The 15,253-nt window shown below is 42.7% G+C and overlaps 2 protein-coding genes across 2 annotated transcripts in view; one reads left to right on the forward strand and one right to left on the reverse strand.

The window, feature by feature from the left end:
* Window positions 1–10,439, reverse strand: LOC124045692 (uncharacterized protein slr1851-like). Its single transcript, XM_046365221.1, has 3 exons — window positions 10,220–10,439; window positions 1,471–1,516; window positions 1–1,204 (listed from the first exon to the last, which is right to left on the reverse strand). The coding sequence occupies exons 1-3, from the start codon at window positions 10,271–10,273 to the stop codon at window positions 873–875; spliced, it is 432 nt and encodes a 143-aa protein (XP_046221177.1). The 5' UTR covers window positions 10,274–10,439; the 3' UTR covers window positions 1–872.
* The window catches only part of LOC124045691 (cadherin-like protein 26), a 21,231-nt gene continuing 15,441 nt past the window's right edge, over window positions 9,464–15,253 (forward strand). Inside the window, exons 1-6 of the mRNA XM_046365220.1 lie at window positions 9,464–9,553; window positions 13,533–13,604; window positions 13,705–13,797; window positions 14,006–14,167; window positions 14,334–14,481; window positions 14,741–14,913. Coding sequence (XP_046221176.1) covers window positions 9,524–9,553; window positions 13,533–13,604; window positions 13,705–13,797; window positions 14,006–14,167; window positions 14,334–14,481; window positions 14,741–14,913 — 678 coding nt within the window. The 5' untranslated portion in view covers window positions 9,464–9,523. The remainder of the gene's footprint in view (window positions 9,554–13,532; window positions 13,605–13,704; window positions 13,798–14,005; window positions 14,168–14,333; window positions 14,482–14,740; window positions 14,914–15,253) is intronic.

Raw genomic sequence — 15,253 nt, forward strand, 5'->3', positions numbered from 1 at the left:
TGGGGTCCGTCACCTTTATGTACCACTGCTATTGGGAAATCATGGGTACGACCCTGTGTTTTGTGAAATCATGTGAAATGCCTGTACTTGTACCTTTATTTAAACCATCCTCAGGCTATGTGAAATGATTGCACAAAACACAAGGTCCTAATCATGGGACATTGTGATTTTTCTTATAAACAGCCAATGATCTTCAATAATACGTACAGTAGGTTTTACGATCACATTTATTTTCTCTTTCTGTGCCTTGCCTGGCCCAACCTTTCCCCGATCACGGACTTCACTGGCCATATTTCATTGTGCACACTGCAATATCAAAAGCAGAATGACTAAGTTCCCTTTCAACTACAAAAAGACAAGATGACCTTAACTACAAACACCAATGATCTACAGATTTCCTGCTTGGGAATGCAACTGTGAGGCATTGAATGAGCCACGGAGTTCAAAGAGCCAAGAGAAGGGGAGACAGCTATCAGAGACAGACAAGGGAGGGAAATACTGTTCTTGAGTGCACCTTCACATACTGCCCAACAGATCTTACATCTTCAGAAGTATCACTCTGTTGCAGTTAAGGAGCCTTATGTACTCAACTACTTCTGATCTAAAAACGTCATCTTAGTATATTTTCACTGTTCCTACACCCACCTCAGGCAGCTACCAAGATTTGTTAGAGCAAGACTTTGTTTCATTTTTAATTTACATATTTTAGTGCCAATAAAGGTACTAAACACAAAGATCAGAATCAGATGTGGATTTGTGAAAATGCTCCAAGGCACTAAACATTCATGTCTTCTTCATCCTTCTTCCTCCATTTGTCGGGAGGGATAGGGAGTCAACTGAGATTGAGTTCAGGGTGACAGTGTCATCCGGAGTCAGGGGGGGTATCTGAGTGTGATGTTGTCTGGGCTGTTGTTCACCTGGGAGACTTTGGCCTGGTTGTCGTTGGCCTGGGACACGTCGGTCTGCCTGTAGTTTGCCTGGGTGACGTTGGCCTGGGACACGTCAGTCTGACTGTAGTTTGCCTGGGTGACGTTGGCCTGGGACACGTCAGTTTGCCTGTATTTTGCCTGGGTGACGTTTGCCTGGGTGATGTTGGCCTGGGTGACGGAGGCCTGACTGTCATTGGCCTGAGGGATGTTAGCCTGGCTTTTGTTGACCTGGGTGATGTCGTTCGGGGTGCCATCAGGGTTAAAGGGTATCCAACCTGAGAGAGGCACAATCAATTATTTAGGAACAATTGCAGACTAAATTTACACCTGCTCTACACATGTATTCCCCTTGTTGAAGCAAGCATTCCATACATGGGTTTTTAAACTATTTCAAATGGAAGTGGCAGAACGAAAACTTAAAGTTAGGAATGGGGGTTGATATTGTTTAGGTACAAGGTTTAGGTTAAAGGGAAACTCCACCAAAATAATTTGTATGTTTGTGTATACTGTGTCTAAGACAATTTTCCTAGATTGCACTCACTATATGTTGAGTCATGGGTCACTGGTCTAATGTCACCGGCGTCTCCCTGGAAAGAATAAGTGGACCAAAGCTAAGCGTGATGAGCGTACATTTTCTTTTATTTAGTCAAGTGTCACCAACAAAACAATAAATAACAAAAACGACCGTACCGCTTACAAGGGCAATAGTGCCCCTAACACAGACAACTTCCCTCAATGACAAAAGGAGAAAGCTGCCTAAGTATGATTCCCAATCAGAGACAACGATAGACAGCTGTCCCTGATTGAGAACCATACCCGGCCAAATCATAGAAATACAAAAACATAGAAAACAGAACATAGAATGCCCACCTAAGTCACACCCTGACCAAACCAAAATAGAGACATGAAAAGGCTCTCTAAGGTCAGGGCGTGACATCAAAGTACATGTGTACCACGGTCACCGTGCACACGTTAAGACTATGGAACTATGATATTGCTATGCTTTTCTTAACATTCCCACCTGTGCTAGAGTGGATATCAGGAAGGTCAGCCACAACACTGGTTACTAATTTCATCAACACATGGCATGATTTCAGACATATTTCAACTTTGTAGTTATCAATATCCTTTTCCTCTTCCATCTACAAATCCATTATTCACAGGGATCTTGAACTGCAAAGGTAACTCCAACTTGTATGCAAGTTTGGTACCAAGAACTAAGCCTGTATTAGTGCATTGTTTATGTTTGTTTGAAGGCAATGTACAGCTTTAAATGTGTTTAAAACTATCATCGACTGCCCATCCGTGCATCCACATCTCTGTCTACATTTCTCCAACCTTATCCCTCAGTTTATCATAAATCAATACTGAAAACTATTGCTTTAAACATGTGTGCCTCCTCTGGGCTAATCAGATATTTTAATTGGGTATTGCTCTGGTTAAGTCTGCATACTCAATGTACCTCACTTCAATCTACCGAAACCAGAATGTTTCCCCCTCAATTAAGCCAAGTGAAATAAGGTAATCTTACTTTCTACCACAATTTCGAAAATGCCCTGCATTTGTTAAGGCAAACTTTGGAGGACTATACCAAGGTTGCTCTTGGGGTCATCGTTTCACACCTCCACCTCCACTTTACAAAGTAGAAACACTGGCCTAAAGCCCAGGAATTGTAGCTTCTCAAGCTGTAATAAAAGCATTTCATGAATATTGTACAGTGTTATATAGCGTGTAGTGTTAGATAGTGTTAGATGTGAATCTGCTCTTAAATATGGCATCATAGGAGTCTACAATGTCTCAAGGTAAGGGGTGAACTGCATCAATGTGTCAATCATACAGTGGGGCAAAAAAGTATTTAGTCAGCCACCAATTGTGCAAGTTCTCCCACTTAAAAAGATGAGAGGCCTGTAATTTTAATCATAGGTACACTTCAACTATGACAGACTAAATGAAAAGAATAAAATCCAGAAAATCACATTGTAGGATTTTTAATGAATTTATTTGCAAATTATGGTGGAAAATAAGTATTTGGTCACCTACAAACAAGCAAGATTGCTGGCTCTCACAGACCTGTTCTGGCTCTCACAGACCTCTTAAACTTCTTCTTTAAGAGGCTCCTCTGTCCTCCACTCGTTACCTGTATTAATGGCACCTGTTTGAACTTGTTATCAGTATAAAAGACACCTGTCCACAACCTCAAACAGTCACACTCCAAAATCCACTATGGCCAAGACCAAAGAGTTGTCAAAGGACACCAGAAACAAAATTATAGACCTGCACCAGGCTGGGAAGACTGAATCTGCAATAGGTAAGCAGCTTGGTTTGAAGAAATCAACTGTGGGAGCAATTATTAGGAAATGGAAGACATACAACACCACTGATAATCTCCATCGATCTGGGGCTCCACGCAAGATCTCACCTCTTGGGGTCAAAATGATCACACGGTGAGCAAAAATCCCAGAACCACACGGGAGACCTAGTGAATGATCTGCAGAGAGCTGCGACCAAAGTAACAAAGCCTACCATCAGCAAGGGCATTGAAGATGAAACGTGGCTAGGTCTTTCAGCATGACAATGATCCCAAACACACCTCCCGGGCAAGGAAATGGAAGACATACAAGACCACTGATACAGCTCACAGGGGGACCGGGAGCTGTTGGCTGTTGTCAAGGCTCTGAAGGCGTGGAGACATTGGCTTGAAGGGGCTAAACACCCTTTTCTCATCTGGAATGACCACTGCAATCTGGAGTACATCAGGGCGGCGAGGAGACTGAACCCTCGCCAGGCATCGGTGGTGTGGGAGCTGGACGCGGACATCGAGCGGGCATTACGCACAGAGCCCACTCCCCCCCCAGTGTCCAGCTGGGCGCCTGTACGTTCCGTCTGCTGTCCGCGACCATTTGATCTATTGGGCCCACACGTCACCCCCCTCTGGTCACCCTGGCATCGGTCGGACAGTGCGTTGCCTTAGTGGGTACTGGTGGTCCACCTTGGCCAAGGATGTGAGGGTTTATGTTTCCTCCTGCTCTGTGTTCTCCCCAGTGCAAGGATCCCAGGCACCTGCCCAGAGGGAGATTACATGGTTGCACCTGTCGGTGGACTTCCTGACGGATCTTCCTCCCTCACAGGGCAACACCACCATCCTGGTCGTTTTGGATTGTTTTTCTAAGTCCTGCAGTCTCATCCCTTTCCCTACAGCCCTACAGACTGCGGAGGCCCAGTTCACTCACGTCTTCCGGCACTACAGTTCACCTGAGGACATAGTCTTTGATCGGGGTCCCCAGTTCATGTCCAGGGTCTGGAGAGGGTTCATGGAACGTCTGGGGGTTCTCGGTCAGCCTTACCTCAGGTTTTCACCCCGAGAGTAATTGGCAGGTGGAAAGAGTAAACCAGGATGTGGGTAGGTTTCTTTGGTCATATTGCCAGGACCGGCTGTGGGAGTGGGCGGCGTTCATCCCCTGGGCAGAGATGGCCCAAAACTCACTTCGCCACTCCTCCACTAACCTCTCTCCCTTCCAGTGCATACTGGCGTATCAGCTGATTCTGGCACCTTGGCATCAGAGCCAGATCGGAACTCCTGCGGTGGACGAATGGTTTAAGCGCTCGGAGGAGACCTGGGACCCCGCCCATGTGCACCCTGATTATAATGGATTTTGTTTTATTCTCATCAATCTACAAACAATACCCCATAACAACTAAGCAACATTTTCAACATTTTTCAAAATGTATAAAAATAGACTGAAATTTTACAGTATTCAGACTCTGCACTCAGTACTTTGTTGAAGCACCTTTGGCAGAAATTACAGCCTCGAGTATAATTGGGTATGACACTAAGTTTGGCACACCTGTATTTGGGGAGTTTCTCCCATTCTTCTCTGCAGATCCTCTCTAGCTCTGTCAGGTTGAATGGGGCACGTCACTGCACAGCTATTTTCAGGTCTCTCCAGAGATGTTTCGATCGGTTTCAAGACAGGGCTCTGGTTGGGCCACTCAAGGACATTCAGAGACTTGTCGCAAAGCCTCTTCTGCGTTGTCTTGGCTGTGTGGTTAGGGTCGTTGTCCTGTTGTATGGTGAACCTTTGCCCCAGTCTGATGTCCAGAGCTCTCTGGAGCAGGTTTTCATCACGGGGTATTTCCGCTCCGTTAATCTTTCCCTTGATCCTGAATAGTCTCACAGTCCCTGCCGCTAAAAAGCGGTACCGGAGCACCAAGTCTAGGTCCAAAAGGTTTCTTAACAGATATACCCCCAAGCCATCTTGAAGCATGTGGGGACAGCAGACTGGGATAGGGAGAGATTGCATATGTCCATAAACACACCAGGCTAGGGATGCTGTCTGGGCCGGCAGCCTCGCGAGGGTTAATACATTTAAATGTCTTACTCATGTCGGCCACGGAGAAGGAAAGCCCACAGTCCTTGGTAGCGGGCCGCGTCAGTGGCACTGTATTATCCTCAAAGCGGGCAAAGAAAGTGTTTTGTTTGTCTGGAAGCAAGACGTCGGTTTCCGTGACGTGGCTCGTTTTCCTTTTGCAGCCTGTGATAGTCTGTAGACCCTGCCACATACATCTCGTGTCTGAGCCTTTGAATTGCGACTCCACTTTGTCTCTATAATCACGTGTTTCTTGTATGATTGCCTTGCAGAGGAAATAAACACACTGTTTGTATACAGCCATATTCCATTACCTTTCCATGGTTAAATGCAGTGGTTCATGCTTTCAGTTTTGCGCGAATGCCGCCATCTATATACGGTTCTGGTTAGGGTAGGTTTTAATAGTCACAGTGGGTACAACATCTCCTATACACTTCCTTATAAACACACTCAACGTGTCAGCATATACGTCAATATTATTCTCTGTGGCTACCCGAAACATCCCAGTCCACGTGATCAAAACAATCTTCAAGGTTGATTCTGATTTGTCAGACCAGCGTTGAGTAGCCCTTAGTACGGGTACTTCAAGTTTGAGATTCTGCCTATAGGAAGGGAGGAGCAAAATGGAGTCGTGATCAGATTTGCTGAAAGGAGGGTCAGTGGTCCTGCGTTTTTTCAGCTTGAGTGCTACAGACGATATGCTGATAGAATTTAAATAGCCTTGTTCTTAAATTAGCTTTGTTAAGTCCCCAGCTACAATAAATGCAGCCTCAGGATATATGGTTTCCAGTTTGCATAAAGTCCAGTGAAGTTCCTTGAGGGCCGTCATGGTATCGGCTCGAGGGGGATATACACGGCTGTGACAATAACGGAAGAAAATTATTGTGGGAGATAATACGGTCTGCATTCTAGGTTAGGTGAACTAAATGACTTGAGTTCCTGTATGTTGTTACAATTACACCATGAGTTGTTAATCATTATATGGACAGTTGTGTGCCTTTCCAAATCATGTCCAATCAATTGATTTTACCACAGATGGACTCCAAGTTGTAGAAACATCTCAAGGATGATCAATCAATGGAAACAGGATGCACCTGAGCTCAATTTCAAGTCTCATAGCAAAGTGTCTGAATACTTACAGTATCAGTCAAAAGTTTGGACACACCTACTCATTCAAGGGTTTCTACATTGTAGAATAACAGTGAAGACATCAAAACTATGAAATAAAACATATGGAATCATGTAGTAACCAAAAAAGTGTTAAACAAATCGAAATATATTTTATATTTGTAGCCCTTACACAGCCTGAAGGTATGTTGGGTCATTGTCCTGTTCAAAAACAAATGATAGTCCCACTAAGCACAAACCAGATGGGATGGCATATCGCTGCTGAATGCTGTGATAGACATGCTGGTTAAGTGTGCCTTGAATTCTAAATAAATCACTGACAGTTTCACCAGCAAAGCACCCCCACACCATCACCCCCACACCATCACTCCTCATCCTCAATGCTTCACAGTGGGAACCACACATGCGGAGATCATCTGTCCACCTACTCTGTGTCTCACAAACACACAGCGGTTGGAACCAGTAATCTCAAATTTGGTCTCATCAGACCAAGGATAGATTTCCCCCAGGCTAATATCCATTGCTTATGTTTCTTGGCCCAAGCAAGTCTCTTCTTCTTATTGATATCCTTTAGTCGTGGTTTCTTTGCAGAAATTCGAACATGAAGACCTGATTCACACAGTCTCCTCTGAACAGTTGATGTGTCTGTTACTTGAACTCTGTGAAGCATTTACTTGGGCTGCAATTTCTGTTAAGGGCTGTTAAATCTAATTAACTTAGCAGCAGAGGTAACTCTGGGTCTTCCTTTCTCTGGGTCTTCCTTTCCTGGTTTTTGCGACTGCACATAAAGAAACGTTCAAAGTTCTTGAAATTTTCCGGATTGACTGACCTTCATGATGTCTTAAAGTAATGATGGACTCTCGTTTCTCTTTGCTTATTTGAGCTGTTCTTAACATCATATGGACTTGGTATTTTACCAAATATGGCTATCTTCTGTATACCACCCCTACCTTGGCACAACTCAACTGGTTGGCTCGAACTAATTAAGAAGGAAAGAAATTCCACAAATAAACTTTTAACAAGGCACAATGTGGAAAAAATGTGGAAAAAGTCAAGAGGTCTGAATATTTTCAGATTGCACTGCATGATGTGGCTTGTAATGGTACTGATTTCTGTGTGTGTGTGTGTGTGTGTGTGTGTGTGTGTGTGTGTGTGTGTGTGTGTGTGTGTGTGTGTGTGTGTGTGTGTGTGTGTGTGTGTGTGTGTGTGTGTGTGTGTGTGTGTGTGTGTGTGTGTGTGTGTGTGTGTGTGTGTGTGTGTGTGTGTGTGTGTGTGTGCTTGCATGCATGCGCAAGTTAAACAAAATAATGTTGACTCACCCTACTTGTAGATTAGTTGAATGCCAATGCCATTCTCCTTTCTTTCATGTTTGCAAAATGGTTTATGGTTATGTCATACAGTACTCTTTTAGTTTTAGTTTTCATAGGCTGCCTTGCTAAAATGCATGGGCAAAAAGGAATTGGCTAAGTTAGCTAGCTAGTTAAGGCTACATATTGAAATTAAATCATCACAGACCAGTGGCACAATATATTAATTCATGGTTAGAATCACCAGAATCACCATCATAATCATTGGCCTGTACAGAGAATTCAGTCAAAACCCCAAGTCCAAATCCAATCTCCATCCATGGCTTAGGAAAGGGCTGATTTAGCAAGCTAGCTACTGCAGGACATCAACACAAGCAGACCAGAAACAGACACTTTTGACTGACAACGATGACGTTTAGCTTAGGATGTGACTTGATTGGTGTAAGGCAAATCCAAACTGACTTCCCCTGGGGGGCATTTTTCTGTGCCAGGACAACCCACAATTGAGCTCAGCTCAACGCTGATTGGCTAATTATTTTATTTTGAAAAATGATCAAGGGAGGCCAAATGCTTGCTACCATCAATCAATCAAATGCTATGGCGGCAACATGTCATACTCTTTTGTTCCAGATAGCATCAGATACATGGACTACACATACTGAGACAGAGGGGCACTGTTTCCCTCACTCGGATGATTTCTCCTGTGAGATTCAGCCACTTGCTAATTGACAGCAAATTATGAAAACACAGAGAGACGAAAGATAAATTATTTAATCATTTTTATACATTTTATTGGTTAACAATGTCTATAAATGCACACGTTTTGTGCTCTTGTAGGAGGTAATCACTCCTCCATTGTTGACTACACATTATCTGTAACGGGGCTAATAAATCACTTACAAGCAAAGGATATGAACAAATGTACAAATGTGCTCATGTCCTTACATGTAGCTCTCTCTTTGATCTCAAAACAAGCTCATCTAATCACAACCGCTGAAGGGCACAGATCCATACAGTATATTGCACTGGTCTATTTGCATATAGGCGTACTGCAGCTCTGACTGGTTATGGCGCACATGTCTGTGTAGAAGAGTATGGGCCTGAGTTGTGCCTGTCAATGCAATAGAATCCTACTCTCCACTGCATTCTGCCTACAACAAAAGCATAGTTTGTTTTGTTTCAGTATGTTGCATTGAAAGTGGCTAATATTGCGTTGATTCGATCACAATTCCCACAGTAAAGGGAAACGTTGATAGTGTTAACTAACAGGGAAATCTCTAGTGGAGTGAAGTTCACTCTGGTTCTTCTCTGCCTGGGCAGTCCCGGGGACCACGCAGTCCTGTGCAGTGAACAGCTTAGAGAGAACAGTGGGTAGAACCCTCTGTGGAAAGTGTTTTAAATGGGACCAAAAGGGGTTGTTCAAAGGGTTCTCCAAAGGGGACAGCCGAAGAACCCTTTTAGGTTCTAAATAGCACCTTTTTTTCTAAGAGTGTAACCCTTAAGCCTAAAATAGCATTTTAACTAATTCAGAACATGATAAAAGTTCAGAATTTTCTAAAATCTTCTTGTTTTCCTACCTTGTTAGGACATTCTGGTGATTTGTTAGCACATTAGGGTCCTGATTATGTACACACACACACACGCACACGCACACAGGATCAAACACGCCTGTTCTGCCTGGAGGGATAGTGGGCCGTCCCTCACATACTGCCTGTACCAAGTGTCTCAAGCTCCTCTACCACAGGTGAGTTGTTGACACTCACCCAGAGGATATCAAGCGGAACGTTCCAAAATGGGGAAGTTGTCCTTGCTTCAGCTGATAGTGAGTACAAAACCAGCTTCTACAGAATTCATTGTGCTAAAGTATATTAGCATTGACAAAATAGGCACATTTGTCTAAACCAGGGGTTGGAACTCAAATTATTTTCCAATTGTTTCGTTCTGAACAGAACCCTATTTTTTTGTGTTCAGTTTCACTGTTCCGACCAGCAAAATAAAGTTCTGAAACGTTTCGACCCAAAATAAGTCATGGTTAATATTGTTCCTCTGTGTTCCTTTTTAAATCTCAATTTGAAAAAACATTTTTTTTTTACATTTAGCTTGACATTAAATTGCTTCACCAATGGATAGAGTAGCTTGCTGTGGAGCGGGCAAGCTATGTACATGCATTGGACATAGAAGTGTAGTGTAAGGTGCGACATGCGACCTAAATTTTGAGGATGAATAGAGCTCTGGGCATCTTGTTGTTATGACATGCACAGAATTATACCTACGGAGGATCGGCTTCTATGGAGGAACTTTGAATGTTTTTGGCTTAACTAATGTTGGACCAGAGCTAGCTCTTGATCATGAATCTCAGATCCATTACATTACACATAATGTCACCTAGAGTTTTCCAGAGCTAGATCAGAGCTAGCTAACAAGCTGGCTAGCTAACAAGATTGTATGTGTGGAGCAACACCAGAATTAAAATAAAAACACGTCTTACCTTTTTGTAGTTGATAAATACAATGTGAAACGTGATAACTATAATGGATGTCATAAGGTGAATGCACCAATTTGTAAGTCGCTCTGGATAAGAGCGTCTGCTAAATCACTTAAATGTAATGTAAATGTATAATATTGTTAACTGGCATTGAAAAAGTGTATCCATTGTTCTCTAATTAAAATCTCTCCCTAATTTCTGAATCACGCCTGTAACGTCAGTAGCTACAGTACCCTATGCATGCTTCAGACAGAGGGGCAGGTGGAGTTCACACACACACACACACACACACACACACACACACACACACACACACACACACACACACACACACACACACACACACACACACACACACACACACACACACACACACACACACACACACACACACACACACACACACACACACACACACAGGAAAAGATTTTCAGCGGGCAGACACATTTTTGAGTGACAGTGAGGGTTTTGCATAGGCGCTTTGTTGTGTTTTTTGTGGGATTGGAAAAAAATGTCCAGAGTGTAAAACAACATTATAACCTGTTCCCATGCTTTAAAATAACAGTATGCCACTCTGCAATGCTTTGAGTGTTTTCTCTCTGAATGTTGAAAGGTTTTTAGTATATCTAACCTAACTCATAAACAATGGCACAAAATACCTAACAGGGGTTTTAACCCTCCAGACAATCCTGGGCAATTCCAGTCCTCAGGGCTTGATTGGTGTCACACTTTTCTCCATCCCTAGCAAACACACCTGACTTAAAATAATTGCATTTTTAACTGAAGATCATGATTAGTTGATTATTGGAGTCAGTGTGTTAGCTGGGGCTTTTCATTGTATTTAATGAGGCAAGTCAGTTAAGAACAAATTCTTATTTACAATGACGGCCTAGGAAGAGTAGGTTAACTGCCTTGTTCAGGGGCGGAACAACAGATTTTTCCTTTGTCAGCTCAAGGGATTCAATCTAGCAACCTTTTGGTTTCTGGCCCAACACTAACCACTAGGCTACCTGGTGCCGTTGATGTTCAGTTAGGCTACATATAGGCATATACCAATTACACTTTGGACAAATGGGAGATTTCATTGCCATCTGATTGACATTGTCTTGAAAACTTCTTCGGGATCGGTGTCCCTTCCACGGGACGGTTGAGCTGACGTAAGCTAATGCGATTAGCATGAGGTTATAAGAAACAAGAACATTTCCCAGGACATAGACATATCTGATATTGGCAGAAAGCTTAAATTATTGTTAATCTAACTGCACTGTCCAATTTACAGTAGCTATTACAGTGAAAGAATAGCATGCTACTGTTTGAGGAGAGTGCACAGTTTTGAACATGAAAAGTGATTAATAAACAAATTAGGCAAATTTGGGCAGTTTTGATACAACATTTTGAACAGAAATGCAATGGTTCATTGGATCATTCCGAAACTTTGCACATGGGCTGGAATAATACATTATGGCCTTTCTCTTGCGTTTTAAAGATGATGGTACAAAAAAATACACAAAAAATGTTTGTTTTTTCTCCTACATTCCTTTCACATTTCCACAACCTTCAAAGTGTTTCCTTTCAAGTGGTACCAAGAATATGCATATCCTTGCTAAAGAGCCTGAGCTACAGGCAGTTAGATTTGGGTCTGTCATTTTAGGCGAAAATTGAAAAAAGGGGCGGATCCTTAAGAGGTTTTAAGTGTGAGTGTGCAAGGATGCCTATTATTTTAGATTCAGCTGTGAAGTGTGCTTCAGGGCAGTAGACTACAAATCAAAACATCAACAACTGATGGGAAGAGAATATTTTCCCTAGTCTTCGAATCTCTGCTTCTGCCTGTTGGAGCATCAGTCAAGTTCATCCATGTTTTACAAAGCTGATTATGTCCATATTAGCTGTCTAGCTAGCCAAATCACCTCAGAGAAATTAGCTAGCTGTACTGTAGGCTAGCTGAATCTAGCTTGCAAACTGGTATTATCTGGTGAACTTTTTTCAACTAGACTTTCCGTTGAAAATCATGTCAGGCGTAAGTAATTATGCTATCCAATGCTCTGCACACACTCTATTTAACTGTAAATATACCATCTTCCCTTAAACTTTTACCACTATTATTTTGTGAACGGACATGTCCGTTCACAGTAATTTCACAGCATCACTTACTGAAATATGCTAAATAACTTTCTTGGAATGTTAATGCAAAACTACTCTCTACTAAAACGACCTGTCTGAACATGTAGGGAGTTCACTGAGCTTTGAATCAATAATGACTTTGAAAATCTCCCATGATAATTGAGACATCACTGAATGGGTGTTGATAGCTGAGTATGCAGGGCTTATGGAGGATGAATAAACCTGAAGTCTTTATCAGAGTCCATGGTGGTGAGAATGCAAGTGTCCTCATTTCACGTCATACTTTGTAACAGTCTCCAGAATTTAATCGATCACCGATCTATCGAATTGCGCTTTCACTCTGAACTTCTTTACTGGACTGAGCCAAAACTGTCAATGTGTAGCGGACAGCCTTCATTGGGGTGTAGCCCCACATTCTCAAACTACTTATTATGTAATATACATGTCAATTGATTGCAGTAAATATAATCCCAAATCAATTGTTATAAACTTTCACCTTGCCTTCAACCGTAAGAGCTTTGCTTAAATCATCATAATACACACCCCATTGCATTTTAATGCCTGACCCTGAATAAACATATTATTCAGCTTTTTAATTTGTTAATTTGTGGTGCAACTTTTCAATTTGACCATCCCTTGACCAACTACAAGTGTCCATCTCTTAGTTTCCCTTCTAATTAAATGTACATTTGAGTAATTTAGCAGACAGTCTTATTCAGAGCAATTAGGGATAAGTGCCTTGCTTAAGGACACATCAACAGATCTTTCACTTTTCAGCTCAGGGATTCAAACACACAACCTTTTGGTTACTAGCCCAATGCTATTAACCGCTAGGCTACCTCATTGGATGATTCATTAGGTATAATCTGTGTTTTTTATTATGTCTATACAAATGTCTATGAACAGTGTTCATGAGAGAGAGAGAGAGAGAGAGAGAGAGAGAGAGAGAGAGAGAGAGAGAGAGAGAGAGAGAGAGAGAGAGAGAGAGAGAGAGAGAGAGAGAGAGAGAGAGAGAGAGAGATCATGTCTCCCAGAGGTCTGTCACCTACAATGACTCACCTGCAGGCTATTAGATCGAACCCAGGGTGGGAATATGACTGGATGAACCACACCTTGACCTTCATGTATTTTTGGATTTTTACTATGCACACATATATTCTCTCTAATTGCATGTTTGCACTGTTTATGTCATCAGGTCTCAATCATGGTTGCATTAGCACTGGCACACGATACTGGCAACTATACAATGAACAAGCGGGAAAAGCGGGTATGTCATGGGCATTTCCAGAAAAAAAGAGAGAACAATTTGAAATACATTTTTGAGTTTAAAGAAAGAAGTACAATGGCCCTCATCCCCTTTCCTAAAGGAGCTGCTGGTGCGTTCCAAAAGAAGGTGGGTCCTGTCCACCATTGAGCTAGTGGAGGAGGACCCTGGACCTTTTCCCAAGATAGCCACACAGGTAAAAATATCATACACCACCAAACAAGGTACAAAAGCACTGGGCACATAAATAGTATAATAGTCATTCATCAGAAGAACAGATGCTTCCAACATAACTCTGTAGTAAGTCATACTGTAAACCCTGGACCCATTTTGGGCTTCTCCTAAACCAGGGATACAGTATTCATAGCACTGCAAACTGCTCATCAACAAGGCTGTCTTTCCAGATGTTCAACGATAGAACACCAATGCTCATAAACAACTACCAGTTCCGTATAAGTGGAACCGGAGTGACCGAGGAACCGATGGGCGTGTTCTCCATCGGCGAAACGGACGGAGTGGTTTCTGTACACAAGCCCATCGACAGGGAGACATACCCCTTCTTTCACGTAAGCATCAACACACGCAGACAGAAGGACGGACAGACAGACAGACGGACGAACAGACAGATAAAATATAAAACCACAGATAAACTACAGAACAGACAGATAAAACTATCTTAACCAAAAAGAATATCTAAACATAAATTGACAATCATAATATTATTTCCTACAGATTAATTTTGACATCATGGACAAGGCGACTGGTAATCCCGTGGACAGGACTCTGGGGTTCGACGTGGCGATTAAGGACATCAATGACAATGAGCCTTACTTTGAGAACCTTGTCACGAAAGCCAGTGTGAAAGAAAGTTTACCAGAGGGTCAGTACACAGAAAGGCTGTAAATCATATGCCTGCATATAGGCCTTGCACAAAATATACTTAACTAGACTGTTCGCACAAGAACCAATCAGTCATTGCGTTCGGCTGAGAAATCAAGTGGCAAGTGGGTGCTCTTTTTGAGCAGAGAGAACATGTAAAGGGGAACTAATTTCCCCTTCTCTCATCTTCTCTCCTCTTCCCCAATATTTCTCCTCAACCTTCCTGCTCTTACCCACCTGCCCTCGTCTCCCCGTCTTAGGCTATCTGCCAGTGCCTCTGATAGTCAAGGACAGGGATGAGGCGAACACAGAGAACTCTGCCATCAGTTTAAGGGTGTTGTCTCAGGAGCCAGCTGAGCCCCAGATCAACTTGAAGCAGGTGGAGGGCACCAAGATGAGCCAGCTCACCTTCACCGGCTGCTTCGACTACGATGTGAGATTCCACTACAACACACAGCACACAAACAGACAAGCCATTACATGCACAGACACACACCCACTTGATGCACCCACGCACAAACACATACACAAAACATTATGAACATGACATGGGGAGTCTGACCAGGGGAATCCAGGTGACAGCTATGATCCCTTATTGATGTCACTTGTTAAATCCACTTCAATCAGTGTAGATGAAGTGGAGGAGACAGGTTAAAGAAGGGTGTTTTAGCCTTGAAACAAATGACACATGAATTGTGTATGTGCCATTCAGAGAGTGAATGGGCAAGACAACATATTTAAGCACCTTTTTGAATGAGGTAAGGTAGTAGGTG

This window comes from Oncorhynchus gorbuscha, linkage group LG10 (genome assembly GCF_021184085.1).
Source record: "Oncorhynchus gorbuscha isolate QuinsamMale2020 ecotype Even-year linkage group LG10, OgorEven_v1.0, whole genome shotgun sequence".
In the NCBI taxonomy this organism is placed as follows: domain Eukaryota; kingdom Metazoa; phylum Chordata; class Actinopteri; order Salmoniformes; family Salmonidae; genus Oncorhynchus; species Oncorhynchus gorbuscha.